The sequence below is a fragment of the Xenopus laevis genome, chromosome 5L (assembly GCF_017654675.1).
Source record: "Xenopus laevis strain J_2021 chromosome 5L, Xenopus_laevis_v10.1, whole genome shotgun sequence".
In the NCBI taxonomy this organism is placed as follows: domain Eukaryota; kingdom Metazoa; phylum Chordata; class Amphibia; order Anura; family Pipidae; genus Xenopus; species Xenopus laevis.
In genome coordinates this window covers 100155782-100176304 of record NC_054379.1, presented here as the reverse complement: position 1 = coordinate 100176304, position 20523 = coordinate 100155782, and the positions used below count along the sequence as shown (strand labels likewise).

Genomic DNA, 20523 nt, shown 5'->3' with positions numbered 1-20523 from the left:
GGTTCTGGAATAACATGTCTATCCTTAGGTCCTAATTACGTACATGGTGTTTTGCAAGTTCAATTTCAATAGCCTTAGGATCTCCTCCAACTGGTTTCTGTTCATTTAAAAGTCCCTCAGTGTGTGTCATCCATGTCATGAGCTCATCAAGGGCATGTTGGAATGGACCCAGGGCTAAAAGAGCACCTTCCAGTTTGTGCTAAAATGAAAGGAAAAAAAAGGTGACAAAATTAACGAAAATATAAACATACATTGCATGATTCAGTATGGTCTTGGTAAGGAAGTATATTAAGTTTGAATTTTGCTTTGAATCTAATAAAAAAGTAAGCAGGCAAGAAATACAGGAATTATTTCAGGTTATTAAAGGGCATGTAAAGTCTAAAATAGAATAAGGCTAGAAATGCTGTATTTTGTATACTAAATATAAACATGAACTTACTGCACCACAAGCCTAATCAAACAAATGATTTATGCTTTCAAAGTTGGCTACAGCGGGTCGCCATCTTGTAACTTTGTTATACATCTTTGCAAGACCAAGACTGTGCACATGCTCAGTGTGGTATGGGCTGCTTAGGGATCATCATAAACAAATCTGCTTGAGTTCTACATGGCTGGGAAGTAAGGCAGGGGCTCCCCCTGCTGTTCATAAGTATGATTGTTTCCCTGCAGAGCAGTTAGGGACGTCTGACAATTCCTATCCACAGCAGTAAATGAAGGGACAATTTCACTGCATACAGTCAGGTTTCTTATAAAAACGGTACACATTTTTTAATTAAAGTATATTGGAGATAGGTTTCTTTTTCATTAAAGAAAGTAAAAATGGGATTTTATTTTTTTGCCTTTACATGCCCTTTAATCAAAAACAAAGCTAAATAGTATGTATAATTTGGTGTTGTATATAGTCCATGTGATGCAGTGCATATGTGTAAAAGGTTAACACTTTTCTCAGGTGATAAAGAAAGAACTTTGTAAATAAATGTGCATTTAACTAAATACCAAGCACTATTAAAATTAAAGAGCCAAATGTAGAATAGAAATATAACCATATTCAGACACAGCTTATTGTTGACCATAAATTCCAAGTTCTGCAAATGTCTAGACTACAGAGTTAACATTTTAGCAGAGTTGGAATATGTAGAATGTAGCCATTTCTTATGCTTTCAACTTGCATTTCACAAGAAGTAGGAGGGATTGTTCCCTTTGATCTAACTGTACACATGTTACACAAATGATACTGCACAGCTGCTCACATAAAAACATCCTACATGTTCCACTCCCCTCCTAGCACTAAGTTTTAAAAAGAAACTGTACAGTTTTAAAAAGAAACTCTACTTCACTTAAATTAGTTTTTTAGCCTCTCCAGTTCAATAAAACCTTTTATTTTGGATGGGCAAAAAGGTACAATATGATGCACTGTCACAATTCACTTTACCAGTGATATATTTACCTGTCTGTTGATAATTTTATCCTCAAGCGAATGCCATAAGAGTTTCAGTTCGGACAAGGGATCCTCAACAGCTTGCTTATCATTCTCATCCGTTACCTTTTTCAGCAAGAGTTCCTTCTGATGATTTAGCCTTTCCAGTTCTATTTGTTGCTGGTAGGTATTTGTCTTGAATTGCTAATAGAGTAAATAGATTATTTTTTAGATAAGAAACTGGAAACAGTGGTAAACACGTTTTTTTAATGCCACTGTATTAAATACAATAATTAAACATACTAAGCTATTTACATTTATAATCTACGTGATCACTAATGAACACATACATTCATATAATGTGTTGTTCTATCTCACAAATCAATGTCAAATCAATGGCATGTTCTCACCTTGGACTTTATAATACATCTACAGTACACAACAACATACCTTTCTATTTATTACTCAACTATAGCCACAAACAATTGTTTACAGTAAGGTTATAGTATATTTTACCTTAAGTTCCACAATTTGTTGCTTCACTGTTTCCAAATCTGTTCCAATTGGCGGCATAGACTCTACCTTCAAAGTAGAAATGTCCACCCAGTCATACAGAGCCTAGAATAAAATTATAAACATAAATTATAGATATTATAGCTGTTTCTGCAGTCCTGAATCCGTGTTAGTGAAAACAGCATTAACACAGTTTTTCACTTATCTTTTTATATAGTATATGGAAATTAGAGTGCTGACCCCATACACTAAAGAGAGAATGAAGAGAAACAGATGCAGAGAGGGATGGTCAGGATAAACTTGATTATTTTAAAAAAAAATTAATTGGTCATATTAAGAAGTTTCTTATTTCAGTATGACAAAGCATATCTTACATTTTCGTTTTTGCAATAGTTCCCCTTTAAGGATAAAGTGCCAAAACAAATGGACATGGAGTATTTCCCCATTAAATAAAATTTAAACAGTAGCTAATTTCCCCACACTGTAAAGCATGTATCTTGCAGCACTATACCTGCAGGCCATCTTGATACTGAACTGCAGCTTGCATAGCTTCATCAAGTTTTTCAACCCGTTCCTTCCAGGTTTTATTAAGAATATCCCATGCTGAAGTTAGCTGAAAATGAAATATGGCATTTCATTAAAAAAATGCAGAAATAATAATAGCAGTTGTTTGTAAATAATATTCTAGTACAAATGTTATATGTACCTCATCTATGTTTTTATTAACAACAGGTTTGTCAGGTTCCCCACAAGCAGATATCAGTTCAGATCCAAGGGTAATTACTGCATCCAGCTCATCCTGAAACCCATCGATTTCTTCCTTTATCAGCTGCATAAAAATAATGTGAATAATGCAAATTCAGTGATATTTTGAAAACCCTCAGCTACTTTCCAGTCCAATAAAACTTACCAGCACCGGTTAACATAGGAAACTGCACTACTTATATTTAGAGGGCCATTATACAAAAGTTTTCTTAGTATCAAGGGACCTACATGGTATAAATGAATGGCATCTTTTTCTATACTTTCTGTGACAAAGTAGGGACAGGCGAAAGTGGCATGGAGAGGACAGAACCAAGTACTAACCTAAGGTACAGGGCCTAGAGAGTTGGGGAAATGGGTAAAGGAGGGTAAAATAAATTTAGGGTGTCCTAAAAGTGGGCATTATGCATGTTATCTAAAATACATTACATATCATAAATTGAAGGCGATATTAAACTGGACATTACTGTGATACTATTAACAAATATTAGTAAAAGATCACTTTTGTGTCACAATATAATCGGTATGAATCACTGTCTTTAAAGGCATATATGTTTATACATATCTATTAAAGCTAGCCTACCTCTGCTGTCTCTTGTTGTTGCTTCACAACAGAAGGGTCAACGCCAGGTCCATCTAGCTCCCGTATTAAATCCTGGGTATCTTTAAATGTAGCTATCAATGCATAGTGATCACACCAGAACTTCTCTGCCAATTCTAAAACATCAAGCAACTGGGCTTCTCTTTCCTCAGTCAAAGCCTGGATGTCCTCCCAGACAAAGACCATTTGGTCGAGTTTATCTTGAACCACTAAAACAGAAAAACAAATAAAATTTTAATCTGGTTGTTAAATGTATTCTTGTGCAATTAACTTTTAATATTTTTTCCACAAAGTTCATAATAAAATGTAGTTAATGTAGTTAAAGCTGCAGATGTTAAAACAGAATTCTGTGTGTGTATTTATTTATGTTTTGTGGTTCTTGGTGAAGTACCTTTGGCTGAAATATCCTTATCGGCACCTTCTGAGCGTGCAATCATTTCCTCTCCGCGCTTTTTAAGAGTTTCATAGACAGGCTGAAGCTTTTCAAGCTCTACAGACACATTCTTATTTTCACTGAGCTGTTCTTTAATCTTTTCACACTCAGCGGAGATGGAAGGGGGCTGCCTCAAGCGCTCAGCTATCCGTTGTAGACTTTCAAGAGTTGGATCAATTTTGTCATGGAACTAGTAAGGCAGAAACAAAAGCAACACTGAGCAAACAGGCCTCTATAATACTACACAGATGTTTCCTAAACATACTGAAATTCAGTTGGCTATTTTGAATGCTATTGCAATAGCACAATGACTGGTATAGTAATATAATTATAATATAATACATGTTAATTATTGTTAACTAGAATTTAAGTGGTGCAGTTCTCAAGATTATACCAACACTCTTGAACTTATAAAAGCCTCTATCAAGCAGTAAACTGTCCTGTCAACATGAAACTGTCAGGGAGCCGGGAGCCCCCTCTGGGGAGTAGTCCGGATCTAGGAGGAAGCCCCTCACGAGGAATCAGGGTCGTGGTATCCAGGGGTAAGGCAAGAGAATAATCAAAGTCCAGGCACAGGTCAAAAGACAGGCAGAATACAAAACAAAGTCCAAGGCCAGGCAGGGGGTCAATGGCAGGCAGAGAATCAGCGAAGTCCAGGTCCAGGCAAGGGGTCACAACAAGGAATCAGGTAGATAAGCAGAGGAAACAGCAAGGGAACCCAGGAATACTCAGGGAACAGAATCCTATTTTCGGGCGCCATCTTGGCGCCTCAGGCGTCCTTTTATATTCGAATTTGGCGCCCTTGCGCCAGCGCGCCCGCGACCGTCGCGCTGACGTCACGGCGCCGGCGTCGGAACCCACGTGGGTTGCCTGGGCGCCGCCATTTTGGATTCTTCGCCGCCGGGAGCGGACGCGACTCCTCGCGCTCCCGGCGGTCTTGACAGTACCCCCCCCTCACGGGGGGCCTCAGGACCACCGGGACTTGGTTTCTGGGGAAACTTTGAGTGGAAGTCTCTTACCAAACGAGGAGCATGCACATCACGGTGTCCCTCCCAAGAGCATTCTTCGGGGCCAAAGCCCTTCCAATGGATGAGGTACTGAAGGGACCCTCTGGAGATTCTGGAATCAAGGATTCTCTCCACCTCGAATTCTTGTTGACCCTCCACAGAGACGGCAGGAGGAGGAGATTGGACATCAGAGAAACGGTTAGAGATGGTGGGCTTCACCAGGGAGACGTGGAACACGTTGGGGATTCTCATCTCTGGTGGGAGTTGAAGTCTGATGGCTACGGGGTTAATTATCTCCAAGATGGGGAACGGACCCAGGAACTTCGGACCCAACTTGGGAGATGGCACCTTCAAGCGAATATTCCTGGAAGAGAGCCAGACACTATCACCCACCTTGTAGGGAGGAGAGGGCCTTCTACGGCGATCCGCGAAAGTCTTGTGGACTAGAGCACTCTTCTCCAGATTAGACTTGGTTGCAGCCCAAATAGCAAGCATATGGGCTGCCAGATCATCTGCAGCCGGGACGTCCGACAACACGAAGTCCTGAGGAAAGGCTTGAGGGTGCTGTCCATACACCACCATAAACGGAGACCTTCCTGTGGAGGAATGACATGCATTATTATGAGCAAACTCCGCCCACGGGAGGAGGTCAGACCAATCGTCCTGGCAAAGAGACACGTGGTTCCTCAGGAACTGTTCTAAGGCTTGGTTCACACGTTCAGCTGCCCCATTCGTCTGCGGGTGGTAGGCAGACGAAAATTGAAGTGTTATTCCCAAATCTTTACATAGGGAACGCCAGAACTTGGCGGTAAACTGGGTGCCTCTGTCGGAGACGATCTCCACCGGGAAACCATGCAGGCGGAAGATGTACGTAATAAAGAGTTGGGATAATTCCACCGCAGAGGGTAACTTCTTCAAAGGAATGAAATGGGCCATTTTGCTGAAGCGGTCAATAACAACCCAGATCACAGTATTCCCACCGGAGGGAGGAAGTTCGACAATAAAGTCCATAGAGAGGTGCGTCCATGGACGAGAGGGAACCGGCAAAGGCTGTAACAACCCGCTGGGGCGGGAATGGCTAGGCTTAGAAGTGGCGCAGACATTACAAGCAGCCACAAAGTCCTTTACATCCTTGCGGATATCAGGCCACCAGACTAGGCGCCTCAAGAGTTCAAGGGTCTTGGCCGGACCAGGATGTCCAGCTTGCCTGGAGCAGTGGGTTTGTTGTAGGATGGCCAGGCGAAGTTCTGGAGGGACGAAAGCCATGCCAATCGGAGTATCTTGAGGAGCCAAGGACTGCCCAGCCAGAATCTGGTCGGCAAATTGGGGATACAGAGAGGCAATGATCTTGACTGGTGGAATGATTGGTTCTTGCCTCTCAGGGTCACGGTCCACCGGAGTGAAGCTACGAGACAAGGCGTCGGCCTTCAGATTCTTGGAACCTGGGCGATAGGTCAAAACAAAGTTAAATCGGGAAAAGAAAAGGGCCCACCTGGCTTGCCTGGGATTTAGCCTCTTGAGGGACTGTATAAACTCCAGATTCTTGTGATCTGTGAAAATCTGGACAGGAATTTCAGAGCCCTCCAGGAGGTGACGCCATTCTTCAAGGGCAAGCTTGACTGCCAAGAGTTCCCGATTCCCGACATCATAGTTCTGTTCTGCGGATGAGAACTTCTTGGAGAAAAACGCACAGGGGTGTAATTTCCCATCAGTGGAGTGTCTCTGAGACAGGATAGCTCCGGCTCCGACTTCAGAAGCATCAACTTCGATGCAGAAGGGTAGTGCAGGATTGGGATGTCGGAGAACAGGAGCGGAAGTGAAGGCCTCTTTCAAGGACTGAAAAGCTTCTATGGCAGATGGAGGCCACAGGCCGGGTTTACCCCCTTTCCGGATGAGGGCCAGAATAGGTGCAATGCGGGAAGAGAACCCCCGGATGAACTGTCGATAATAATTAGCAAATCCGATGAATCTCTGGATTGCCTTGGTACTCAAAGGGAGAGGCCACTCCTGGATGGCCGACACTTTCACGGGGTCCATCTCAAATCCCTCTGGAGAGATAATGTATCCTAGGAAGGGGATCTTGGATACCTCGAAGACACACTTCTCCAACTTGGCGAAGAGAGAGTTCTTCCTCAGACGAGAGAGTACCTCCTTCACCTGGGAGCGATGACTTTCAAGGTCCTTGGAAAAGATCAGGATGTCGTCCAAGTATACGACTACGAACCTTCCTAGGAGATCTCGGAACACATCATTAACAAACTCCTGGAAGACGGCAGGGGCATTGCATAGGCCGAAGGGCATAACGAGATATTCATAGTGCCCATCCCGAGTGTTGAATGCCGTCTTCCATTCGTCACCCTCCCGGATGCGAATGAGGTTGTAGGCCCCCCGGAGATCCAACTTGGAGAAAATCTTTGCCCCTTTCAGCTGGTCAAAGAGCTCAGCAATCAGGGGCAGGGGGTACCTGTTCTTCACGGTGATCTTATTCAGACCCCGATAGTCTATACAAGGCCGAAGGCCTCCGTCCTTCTTCTCCACAAAGAAGAACCCAGCCCCTGCAGGAGAGGTAGAAGGGCGGATAAACCCCCGCTGGAGATTTTCTTGGATGTACTCCTTCATAGCGGTAGTCTCTGCAGGAGAGAGAGGGTAGGTGCGCCCTCTGGGGGGCATAGCTCCTGGTAGGAGTTCAACCGGACAGTCGTAGGAGCGATGTGGGGGAAGGAACTCTGCAGACTTTTTACAAAACACATCGGAAAATCCCTTGTAAGTGGAGGGCAAAGTCTTTAATTCCGCAGAGGAGACATTCACCTTCTCGAGGGGTTTTGGCGGAAGGCAATGTTGCAGGCAAAATAAACTCCAACGAGAGATCTGCCCAGTGGACCAGTCTATGGTAGGGTTATGCAGACGTAACCACGGAAGACCCAATATTACTGGAGTAGAAGGACAGGGGATGATGAAGAATGAAAGTTTTTCTTGATGCAGCGCCCCAACTTGTACAGATAGTTCCGCCGTGAACTTTGTGACGAATTCAAACTCCAGGGGTTTGTCATCTATGGCGGTAATTCGCAGGGGTGAAGACAATGGAAGCAGGGGAATCTTCATGCGTTCGGCAAAAAAGGCATCCATGAAATTGCCATCCGCTCCGGAGTCGAGGAAGGCCCTTTCGAAGATAGACTTACTTGCCAGGTGAATCTGCAAAGGAAGGAGAAGTCTGCGTGAATTTTCTTGATACTTCTCCTGAGGACCTCGAGTGATGCCCCCTACATGAGAAACCTGAGACATACCTCGGGGTACAAAACTCTTGGCTTTGGCAGGACAGGCGTTGGCAAAATGGGAATGCCCACCACAGTATAAACAGAGACCTGCCATACGTCTTCGGAGTCTTTCCTGCTCGGAGAGGCGAGTCTTTCCTACTTGCATAGGTTCCTCCAAGGGAGACGTCGACACATGAGTCACAGGAACAGCGGGTGTTTGCAGAATCGGCCTTTGAAAGCGAGGGGCCAACATGGGAGAAAATCGTCTGCTGCGCTCTCTCTCCACCTGGTGCTCTCTGAGACGAGTGTCCACCTTAATGGATAGAGCGATCAGCCCTTCCAGGGTGTCAGGAGTCTCTCTGGAGACGAGATCATCTTTGATGCGGATGGATAGGCCTTGGTAGTATACAGCCTTGTAAGCGTCATCACACCAGGAAGTCTCCGCCATCAGTGTTCGGAAGTCTATAGCATACTCATTGACACTGCGGCTTCCCTGCCGGAGCTGCAAGAGACGGGCAGGGGCGTTCGTAACCCGACCTGGAGCATCAAAGACTATACGAAAAGCTTGGAGAAAGTCTTTAACATCAAAAGTCAGCGGGGAATTCTTCTCCCAAAGAGACGTTGCCCACTCCAGTGGCTTGCCTTCCAATCGAGACATCACATACCCCACCTTGGAACGCTCACTTGGAAACTGTGTGGGTTGGAACTCAAATTGAATTTGGCATTGCGTGGCAAATCCCCTGCAGGCTTGTGGGTCCCCACTGAAACGAGGGGGAGGTGGAATGCGAGGCTCACCTGTCGGGTAGCTTGTGTTCGTAGGGGCTGCCGCCATGGGGGGATCTCCAGTAGGTGGAGCAGTGGAGGGCGCAGAAGGCACTTGAGCTAGCAGGACATCGAGTGCTTGCCCAATGCGAACCTGCTGGTTTTCGTAGTCCTCCATGCGGGATGCCAGTCCGCGGAGCGCTCGTCCGACATGAGGTGTGGCTTCCTCAGAAGGATCCATGGCCCGAAAATAATGTCAGGGAGCCGGGAGCCCCCTCTGGGGAGTAGTCCGGATCTAGGAGGAAGCCCCTCACGAGGAATCAGGGTCGTGGTATCCAGGGGTAAGGCAAGAGAATAATCAAAGTCCAGGCACAGGTCAAAAGACAGGCAGAATACAAACAAAGTCCAAGGCCAGGCAGGGGGTCAATGGCAGGCAGAGAATCAGCGAAGTCCAGGTCCAGGCAAGGGGTCACAACAAGGAATCAGGTAGATAAGCAGAGGAAACAGCAAGGGAACCAAGGAATACTCAGGGAACAGAATCCTATTTTCGGGCGCCATCTTGGCGCCTCAGGCGTCCTTTTATATTCGAATTTGGCGCCCTTGCGCCAGCGCGCCCGCGACCTTCGCGCCGCGCTGACGTCACGGCGCCGGCGTCGGAACCCACGTGGGTTGCCTGGGCGCCGCCATTTTGGATTCTTCGCCGCCGGGAGCGGACGCGACTCCTCGCGCTCCCGGCGGTCTTGACAGAAACATTACACTACCACCTCTATGCTGACAAACTCAAATCTATCTCTCCTCTCCTGATCGCAACCCAGAACTTCTAACTCGAGTCTCCTCCTGCCTGTCCACTATCTCTACTTGGATGTTGCAGCGCTGCCTTAAATTAAACCTCTCTAAAACGCAAATGTTTCTCTTTCCTCCAACTAACATCCATAACATCCCAGAAGTATCTATCATAGCTAACAATTCCACTATCACCTCTTCTCCCCAGGCCTTGGGGTTATCCTTGATTCTTGATTCTTGATCCTTGGTTATCCTTGATTCTGCCTTGTCCTTCACTCCTCATATCCAGTCACTTATTAAATCATGTTACTTCCACCTAAGGAACATATCCAAAACAGTACTACATCTCTTACCCACTTCATTCTGATCTTGCCCACTCAAACATCTTATTCCCTTCCCTTTAGATTGTAAACTCTTTTGCACAGGGCCTTCCTCACCTTTTGTACTGTATTGGGTGTGATGTTCTATGTGTGTAATTCATGTGATTTAGTTGTATAAACACATTTACTTTACAGCTCTGCAAAATATGTTGTCGCTATATAAATACATGTGAATTATAATAAAATCAGGGTGCTCCAGGCAGATTTGCCATATGTAGTAATACTCTAATATCAGCAGTACAAATAAAAAGGGACTTATCACCCAGACATAAAATCTGTATAATAAAAGTTCTTCTTTAATTAAGCAGGTAACCCAAATTATAACAAACATGTGTCTATAACAACCAGGGGTTACATATTAACAATACCATGAGAGGACCCTGCACACAAGAGCTTACAATCCAAAGAATGAGATTTTAGAAAGCTTGCCTTTATAATAGTTTCTACAAAATGGTGTCTGCCTGCTTGCTGTGATTGTGAATATTAATATAATAAAGGAAAAAAGATTGAGGTAAAATTTATTTTGCTTGACTTATAAGATAGAATAAAATTTGGAAGTATTTCTTAGTCTGACAGGTCCCCTTTAAACTCTCAGCTACAGCATCATTTGACAGACACCTGACCCTAAAGATAAATTAGAAACTAAGGAAACACTGGATATTTGAAGCACCAAACGGATTTATTTGATTTCATAACCTGTTTGATATTAATAGCAGCATTGATCTAGGGAGAAAGTATATGCCCTCTACTATATATCCCTATGCTTTACAGATTGAAATTTCCTAATACATTAGTACAATTTAAACACAAATCCTGTAACAGTAGAACAAAAGTACTTTAATATTGGTCAGAGTAAATACCTGTGCTGATTGAAAAATGGCTTCATCCAAGTTAATGGCTCGCTTCTTCACAACTTCTTTGATTTCACTATAAAGTGTATCAGCTAACACATATTTTTCCTGAATAAAAAAACCCTCCTCAGGGCTAAGATCCAGTAACTGAGGGCCTGTTTTGTTCATTTTATCAATGTGAGGTTTATGCTCAGCAATTAGTTCACGAAGTTGCTATAAAAACAAAAAAATACATATATGATTAATATTCTGAAATGTTGTAAAACCTAAGCTGTTTCACCATGAAGACTCAGATAACACTAGAAAAATGATTCTCAATGTAGAATATCTTAAGGCTGTTTGTATTCTGTAGGTATTACGCTATGATTGAAGATATGCTTGGAAGAAAAATCCCCATGTGCAACAATAGGCATACATTTTACCCACATGCTACTAAGGCTACATTCTAATTGGTTCCTACAGGTGATTAGACCTGTAGCCAACATTAGATCTATATTACATAACTCCATAAGATGTTAATCATAAGTATCTGCATTTTTATAACAAGCAAATAAGTGAACCTACTTTAAACCAAATCATCACATTTACCAAAAAGGCAGAACAATACCTAATATAGATAATAGACACATTTAAAAATAAGACTAAACAATATCTTCTTAGTGCATCTTTTAACTGCTGCTTGAGTAATATATTCTTACACGAATATCTTCCTGCTGCTGTTTCAGGGTGTCATAATCAAGAGCTGGAACTGGAAGCTGAGAAATGGCATTCTCAGTTTCTGTGAGCCATGGCCATAATTCTTCGTACGTCTCCCAAAACTGGTTCACCAGTGACACAGCTCTCTCCAGCTGAAGATTCCGTTCAGCGTTCAGATGGCAGGTCTCATCATATTTCTTCACCAGGTTCTTAAGTTTGTTCTGAGACAAAAATAAATATCAAGTTAAACTGAATATGTACAAATATTATCTGATTGCTGATAAATATGTACAGTGCGGAGCAAACTAGGTTGAATGGACGGCATGGACACACAGGGCACGGGGAAACCAAACTTTGTAAAATGAAGAAACTTTATTGTTCAACTTAAAACACACCATGTGCGCAGGCAGGGCCTCCCACAAGCCGCCCATACCCCCTCCCTGCATCCGAGGCTGGATGACGGTTGGATCCGCTGGTTTGGGGGCGGGGTTGCCTTTGAGATGGGGAAAGCAACCCGCCCCCTGGAGTTCTTCGCAAGAGCAAAGAAGAAGGTAATGCATCCGAGGAGAGTCAGACGGCAGCACCATGGTCTCCACCAGCAGCCCTATCACGGCGGTCGGGGAGAACAGTGCAGAAACAATAGTGATCTGCTTGAATGCTTCTGCTCCATTTGTGTCCCTACTCCGTAGGTCAGTTGAGGATCCACCTCTGCGACACCTGTCCCTGGCACAGGGTGTATCGTTTTATTGAGAGTTGGGGCTGGGGTGAATTTTGGTTGCTATGTGCTCTGACTCTGAGATGGCTCAGGCTGGCTCTGCTCTGCCCTGTCACTGTGTCCAATAAAACAATGCCACTAGGCCCAGCAGGGATGGGAAGTAAAAGGGGAGCTACTGTTAGGTTTGGAGCTCCCACAGTGCAAGGAAAAGGGAGAAAAAAATGAAGTATAAAAGAAAACATCAAGAAAGGAAGATAAAATAGACTAACAGAACAGGAAAGGTGTGGGTGGAGGAAGAGGACAGAGAGAACAGAAAGAGAATGAAAAATATGTTCATAGAGAAAATGAAAAAGTTAGCACGAAAAAGGAACTGTAGATATCTGTGATCTTGGGCAAATTTGTTAATAGCTTCTTGTATGAAGTGGGGCTATTGCATTTTTTTTACATACAGACACACACATACACATATATATATATATATATTTGTCTGTTGCCCTTTTTGATACTAGCTTACTTGGCCCCCCCCTTAGAAAATTTTCTGTGGACGCCCATGCCCGCAGCAAATTCCGAAAATATACCAGAATATGGCCTGCACATAATCAGCGCATGCGGAGTAGAGACGAATCTGCGTTCAATGAAAAGTAGCAGCCACCACATGATTGGGGAGAGGTCAGGTGGGAGGGGCACATGCACATTTAGAGCAGGAAGAAAGCCAGTGCCAGTACTGCAGGGAAAATGGCCGCTGGATGAAAGACTAAATACAGGCAGGAATGAAGTGGTGGTGCAGGGTGCTGGAGGTGATTTGGGGAGCGCAATTGATGCGGTTCGGGTGGGGGTAATGCTCTGAGACCAAAATAATGCTTTACATCTACTTTAACTCTAGGACCTTAGCCCCAGGTGAGGCAATATGTACTTGACCTCGAGTGAGTGGCCCGGTTGTTTGTGTATTTTACCGCATATGGTGAAAAAAGTTTGGACACCCCTGCTGTATATATTATATATGCTATTAACAAATAAATCTTTTTGTTTTCCCCTATTGAGAAAGACCAGTGAGTGTGGTTATTGGGCAGTATTTTATATATATATATATATATATATATATATATATATATATATATATATATATATATATATATATATATACATACATATATATAGATATAGTGAATAAAGTACCCCCTCTTGTAAAATATAAGGATATTATAAGTTACCGAGGAGTTTCATGACCATATAAAAACACGAGGCCGAAGGCCGAGTGTTTTTATACAGGTCATGGAACTCCGAGGTAACTTCTAATATCCTCATATTTTACAACTGGGGGTACTTTATTAATTATAATACACAGATTTTAGTGAGTCATGTGACAGAAATGACATCACTACTCACCGTTTATAACTGCTGACATCACTACTCACCGTTTATAAGGATATAATTTACAAGATATTCATGGCTTTTGTGTATTATATAGATATATATATATATCTATCTATATATCTATATATATATATATAGTAAAGCTTAATACAGTGTACATTATATAGTAAAGCTTATAAGGCAGAACTATTTGTACCTTCATAGATTGCTTTTCTTCTTCATTAAATGCATTCATAACATCATCTGCTGATGCAATCAGTTCATCTATTGAATCTTTATGTCGTAATATATCCATTGTAAATGCCTTAAATAAAAGACAAATGTATAAATATTCAAATAAATCACATAAATCCCAGAAAACTCAAAATTAAGCAATATAAGGCAGCTTGGAAACATTAAGACAATTTCATTACCTTCTGGACTTGAAGTTGAGCTGTGGTCTGGTCTTGCTCAAGTCGAATGTGACCTAATGACCTTAATTTATTTTCTGCTTCTTTAGTCCATGAATACTCTGCATTAACAGCTTGCTCAAACTAATAAAAAATAATATAATGTTACAATGGAACGGTACATAGCAGCAACATAAGAAGATTTAAAAAGGCTGGTTAAAATGCATTGCTGAGCAACTGTGGATGAAATTGCTATCAATCCGTATTATATTCTGACTACGTATACTATAATACTGTAGTTTAATTACACTGACAGACCACAGGCTTTCTAACACTAAAGTATATGGCATATATATGTGTCCTAAGATCAACAATACCCCGTTAACTATAATTTGAATCATTCAATACAATACAATATATAATCAATTTTACCATAAAAATAAGTTATACACTAGTATATCAAAGATGTCATCAATTGTTGGTCAAGTCTAGTAATTTTACAAATATATAAAAGAAAAGTTATATAAATATATGAAGTAATACAAATAAATACATAAAAGGAATAAAACACTTTGCTTAACCTATTCAGAGATATTTTTCTGTTTGGAGTAGCGTTTCTGATCCAGTGACAATGATGCAGATGGCTTTAACAATATCAAGATTAGCTTTGCTCTAGCCCATAAATATCTCGCTAGTTAGGATAAGCTCTTTTCAAGCAATCCTTCAGTTCCCCCATAACAAATTGATGGCAACAATGTTTTTTTCCCCTCAAACCTTCTCATTCTGATCTGGAAACAAAAAGGCAATTTATCTTTATTCAGTAAAATAACAATGTACTGTTCCATACCTGCTGAGATCTCACTCTGGCAGCATCTATCTCTTCCACCATTTGCGTTAGAGTGTCGTTTACTAATCTATAGCGTTCATTATCCTCTGTCACCATTCTGTCAAGCCCTTCTCTTGCTCTCCATGGTACTAGTTCTAGCAGAGCACTGCTGACATCATTCAGAGAGTCCAACAAAGCCTTACTGGCCTTAGCTTCTTGCTTAAGCTCCTGAAAATATATACAAAATAACTAAGGATTAAGGAAGCCTTTGAGAGCCTAACATTAAATGCGTTATATATCAGAGCAAAACAGCCATTGGTATAGGTTAGCCACCACACCAGTAAAGGGAAACTTGCCATTCTTTCAGTGCAACCAGCCTACATGCAGCACATTTTTCTTACAACTATGTAGTATTCTGTTATTTAAAATATGTTTACACCAAAACACTCTAAGGGGCTGATTCACTAAGGGTCGAATATCGAGGGTTAATTAACCCTCGATAATCGACTGGGAATTGAATCCTTCGACTTCGAATATCGAAGTCGAAGGATTTAGCGCAAATAGTGCGATCGAAGGATTATTACTTCGATCGAACGATTAAATCCTTCGAATTGGACGATTCGAAAGGATTTAAATCCAACGATCGAAGGAATATCCTTTGATCAAAAAAAGTTAGCCAAGCCTATGGGGACCTTCCCCATAGGCTAGCATTGACTTTGGTAGCTTTTAGATGGCGAACTAGGGGGTCGAAGATTTTTTTAAAGAGACAGTACTTCGACTATCGAATGGTCGAATAGTCGAACGATTTTTAGTTCGTATCCTTCGATTCAAAGTCAAAGTCGTAGTCGAAGCAGCCCATTCGATGGTCGAAGTAGCCCAAAGAAACCTTCGAAATTCTACGTTTTTTTACTTCGAATCCTTCACTCGAAGTTAGTGAATCAGCCCCCAAAACATGGTGTAAAATAAAAAGTTATAATCCTTATTTATGATGGCTTAATACCATCCGTCACCATTTCTAGAATCAGTTGAGAGATTTCCCAGGATTTTATGATTATATGAAATGGTTATGATATATAATTACATCTTGTTACACAGCATAAATTGTCTCACTGGTAAAATAGGTAAACACAGCATCATATGCACATTGTATGTCATACAAGGGTAATTTGTGTTTAGTAGTAATACTCATTGTGCAATACTGAATGTGGTGAGAAAGCAAAGGTAACCATATTTTTAGGAAATTATCTAGCACCATGGCTGGGTGTCAAAGGGGACACCAGTATAAATCTACTTATAATATCAGTAGAAACCAACAGCCTCTGGTTTGGTGTGCCCTGAAAATATCAATGTGAGGTGAATGGGATCTAATAGGTTACTAAGGATAGGATTTGAAGTAGCTTAGTATCAAGAGAGTAGCGAGGGTTTTGAGTACCAGATTGTGCCTAGATTCCTAAAGGGATACTTAATTTTTTCATAATGAATCAGTTAATAGTGCTGCTCCAGCAGAATTCCACCGAAATCCATTTCTCAAAAGAGCAAACAGATGATTTTTATATTCAATTTTGAAATCTGACATGGGGCTACACATATTGTCAATTTCCCAGCTGCCCCAAGTCATGTGACTTGTGCTCTGATTAACTTCAATCACTCTTTACTGTACTGCAAGTTGGAGTGATATCACCCCCTCCCTTTTCCCCACCATCAGCCAAACAAAAGAACAATGGGAAGGTAACCAGATAACAGCTCCCTAACACAAGATAACAGCTGCCTGGTAGATCTAAGAACAACACTCAATAGTAAAAACCCATGTCCCACTTCAGTTACATTGAGAAGGAAAAACAGCAGCCTACCAGAAAGCATTTCTTTCCTAAAGTGCAGGCACAAGTCACATGACCAGGGGCAGCTGGGAAATTGACAAAATGTCTAGCCCCATGTCAGATTTCAAAATTGAATATAAAAAAGTCTGTTTGCTCTTTTGAGAAATGGATTTCAGTGCAGAATTCTGCTGGAGCAGCACTATTTACTGATGCGTTTTAAAAAAACATGTTTTCCGATGACAGGATCCCTTTAAACCTCAACTGAACACATGGAACATCTTGTAATTACTGTTCAAAACTATCTATACTTCAACAAATAACTGAAAATGACAGACAGGATTTAATAGACTTTCCCACTTTCATTAAAATGAAATAATATCTTAGTAACCTTGGCTATTATCTTCCCAGAATGTCAATCACAATCTAATACTTTTAATTTCACAGAAAAAAATGTTGCTTATCTCAGATATGCAAACCATTTTCTTTAATAAAGGTTCTGACATTTCCCACAGAAAGAAACTCCATGCCACTAGGCAAGTAAGTTTCACAAAAACCATTAACAATCTGATATTGTTATATTAAGGGGGTTATGTATTAAAGGTTGAGTTTTGTTTTTCCCTAAAAAATTGAGTTTTTCAAGGGTAGTTTCACTAAAAACATGAATTTTTTGGGATAGAAAAAAAATAATTTTTCAAGATTTAGTAAGCCACGAAGCTGCTTATTGGCTGCATCCGAAAATCCTACAGCTAAAACCTGTTGAGGTCATGTAAAAGTCAATGGCAGAGGTTCCTTGAACAATTTGAAAATGTTTTTTACATTCATGATTTTCAGGGGGGTTTTTCAGTGGTTTTCACTCGAAAAAACCTGATCAATTCAAGGGTATTCAAGGTTTTTTCTCCAATAACTTGATTAATTTGAATATTCAAGTTTTTCCCTCCAACTGCATTCAATTTAGTTTTTAACATTCATTTTTTTCATAAATAAGCAAACATTAGAGTTTTGAGTTTATTGGATGTAGAATAAACCTCACAAACTTGACCTCTGATAAATACATATATCTAAGCAATATTTGCCTCCTGCCATAGCCCTATTGTCACCTACAATGTACTTTAAGAAAGTAATTTCTGGTGTTGTGGCCAAGCAAATACAAAGGCCTTGATCGCATATCAATTGGAACTTGTGAAGTGAAAGACTAAGCTAAGTAGATAAGGGAAACAACCCATATATTTGTTCATAGTGTCTACAATAAAGTTATGCCTCACTAAGGGACATACTTTTTGCACTTTGAACAATTCAGCAAAAAACTGTTATTTAATACAAAAATCATACATGCACAGAATCAATACCTTTTTCCTTTCCTGTACAATGGTCAGATCCTCCGCAGAACAGGTCTGTGTTTCATATTCTTTTAGTTCCACTTCCACCGTGTCCAGCCACCTGCTAAGTTCCTCGTGAGTTGAGTGGAACTGGGTTGCAAGATGAAGAGCCTGATCTAATATTTTGGACACTTTTGAACTTAACTTTGTGATTTCGGCATATCTTAATTTGATGCCATCTAACTTTTCCTGAATGATTACAACTTCATCCCCTGTAGAGTAAATAAAAACAAAATGAATCTTCTGCAATTGTATAATGCATTGTAAGGAGATTAATTACCGTTTTACCAAAATACAAGTTAATCTTGAATGTACTAAACTATTGCTGGAATTGTATAAACAAAAACCTTCCCTCTAATCTAAATGAAAAAATGAAGGTTCAGTCTCACAATACAGGTATGGGATCCATTATCCGGAAAACCAGAAAGCTCTGAATTACGGAAGGGCCATCTCCCATAGACTCTATTTTAACCAAATAATCCACATTTTTAAAAATGATTTCCTTTTTCTTTGTAATATTACAACAGGTCTGAGCATTCTGGACAACAGGTCCCATACCTGTATATTGCATCAAATATAGGAAAATGTTGCTAAGGCCTAAGCAACATTTCTTTTAGATCTATAATTTGCTTTTATCATTTTCATAGCCTATAAGAATGTCTTCTTGTTTGCTGTAGAAAAGGAAAATAACAAAGACAAATCCACACGCACCTGTGGTTTGTTTTAGCAGCTCCACTCCGTTCTGGATGGCCTGGTCAACATTCTGCTTCCTAAGCATGATATCTTCCTGAAGAAGCTAGAATTAAAATTTAGTTTTAAGAGATACAATCTCTGAATGTAGAGTTAAAATTCAACCAATATTCATCTTATATTTGGGTCAAAAATAACTAATCAAATTTAGCATTACTTTGATTTTGATATTGTAAAATACATTTTATTGTAAAATTTGTTGCTCATTCATTCGATTGACCTTTATTTTTTTATTGTGTAAATGTGCAATTTCTTATAGATTTTTTAATGTAATTGATTGATTGTAATGATGTAAATGATAATTGATCATAAAAAATAATAAAATAACAAAATATGAAGACAAACAAACAAAATAAAAAAAACAAATGTAAAATACCAGCAGCTCAGTGTGTTGTCTGGTGAGCACATCAGTGCTGTAATCTTGAACTGTGAGCTTGCTCAGCTTGTCGTGAGCTTCTGTCAGCCAATTCATCAGTTCAACCTCATCATCCCCAAATATCTGAGCATTGCAATAGGCCTGATGCAGTAGTTCACACCTCCTGCAACTTTTGTCCTGGATCTCCAAATATCGTGTCTGGTAAGTGTCTAATTTTTCCTGTACCATCTCTTTATCTTCCCTTGAACTCAAGGATTTTAAAGCCTGCCCAATGCTCAGGGATTGGTGTAAACTTTTATTATGAGCTGTGATGTCATCTTCTAAGGCCTGAGTGGGGGGAGTAAAAATGTAAAACAAAAGAAAAAGAACAGAAACGATGGCCAAATCAAATAAATGAAAAGTGACAAACGTAAAATGTAATCAGTGGGTGCATGCAAGGTGACAGTGCCAAGAAAAAAGGAATATAAATGGTCTCCCTTTTGTTATATTAGACATAATCTTTATGTTGTGTGTTCCATTAATAGAAAAGGCAAATATAGGTTGTAAGCTGCAGAGAGGGTATTATTATTAGTAAGTTCTATCAAAAGAAGTTTCTTAACGCACCAATTAGTAAAACAACTTTTCAAAAGGGACCGATGACTGTATATCAAGAACTTTGGTTGTGCTACTAAAGTCACAATAAAGACAGCAAGAGGTTTAATGACTATGTAGCTGCAACTAAGTTTCAACTGCCAGTATGAAAATTATGAAATAAGAAAAGATTAATGTACACAGCAATAAATATTGTGGCTAAAATCTGCATACAGATTCATGCAGACTGTAATTCGAATGACTGTAATTCGAATGACTGTAGATTTCAACTCAAAAATAGCCCAGGTGATCTACTATCTGAAAGATAACAGTATATGAATCTTTATGTAACTGTATGTAATTTGCACAAAGGCATTCTGCACAGTTAAAAGGAAAAACAGTCACTGTAAAAATATAAACCGAAAACATCACATTTGGTATACAATGATATTTAAATACAAAATAAGTAGTGGCAAATGACTTTAAATGCATTAAATATCCATTGTCTAACTGTGGTGCTTTAAAATCCTCTAATACAGTACAAGGCCGTGTCGCTGCAGATAAGAATTAGACAAGACAACTTACCTTTTGTTGTGAAATCTGCTGCAGAAGTTTGGCTGTCTGTGTACCGATGGGTTCTGAGATTGCAAGCTTTTTCTCAGTGGAGGTGAGCCATTCAGATATCGGTTCAAAGGAATCATGAAATTGCTCTGCTACAACTAAAATACCATCCAACTGGCGAGTTCTGTTAAAAACAAATCATATAATATAATTATGACACAGAAAAAAAATCACACTTTCTTAAGACCTCCGATGTAATAATTTTTTTTTTTAAATTCCTTTTATATTTGTCTTATGGTAAAATTTGTGG

General features: G+C 40.4%; 1 protein-coding gene across 17 annotated transcripts in view; it reads right to left on the bottom strand.

The window, feature by feature from the left end:
• Positions 1–20523, bottom strand: part of dst.L (dystonin L homeolog) — a 296950-nt gene that overhangs the window by 32475 nt on the left and 243952 nt on the right. For 16 of the 17 annotated variants that reach the window (XM_018263477.2, XM_018263472.2, XM_018263474.2 and 13 more), the window contains 16 exons: positions 20238–20397; positions 19083–19409; positions 18668–18752; positions 17927–18168; positions 14785–14991; positions 13962–14081; positions 13745–13852; positions 11462–11680; positions 10773–10976; positions 3685–3916; positions 3276–3502; positions 2637–2759; positions 2442–2543; positions 1934–2035; positions 1448–1621; positions 44–199 (listed from right to left, as the gene is read on the bottom strand). In XM_018263477.2, coding sequence (XP_018118966.1) covers positions 44–199; positions 1448–1621; positions 1934–2035; positions 2442–2543; positions 2637–2759; positions 3276–3502; positions 3685–3916; positions 10773–10976; positions 11462–11680; positions 13745–13852; positions 13962–14081; positions 14785–14991; positions 17927–18168; positions 18668–18752; positions 19083–19409; positions 20238–20397 — 2788 coding nt within the window. The remainder of the gene's footprint in view (positions 1–43; positions 200–1447; positions 1622–1933; positions 2036–2441; positions 2544–2636; positions 2760–3275; positions 3503–3684; positions 3917–10772; positions 10977–11461; positions 11681–13744; positions 13853–13961; positions 14082–14784; positions 14992–17926; positions 18169–18667; positions 18753–19082; positions 19410–20237; positions 20398–20523) is intronic. The other variant, XM_041563183.1, reaches the window with a different exon arrangement.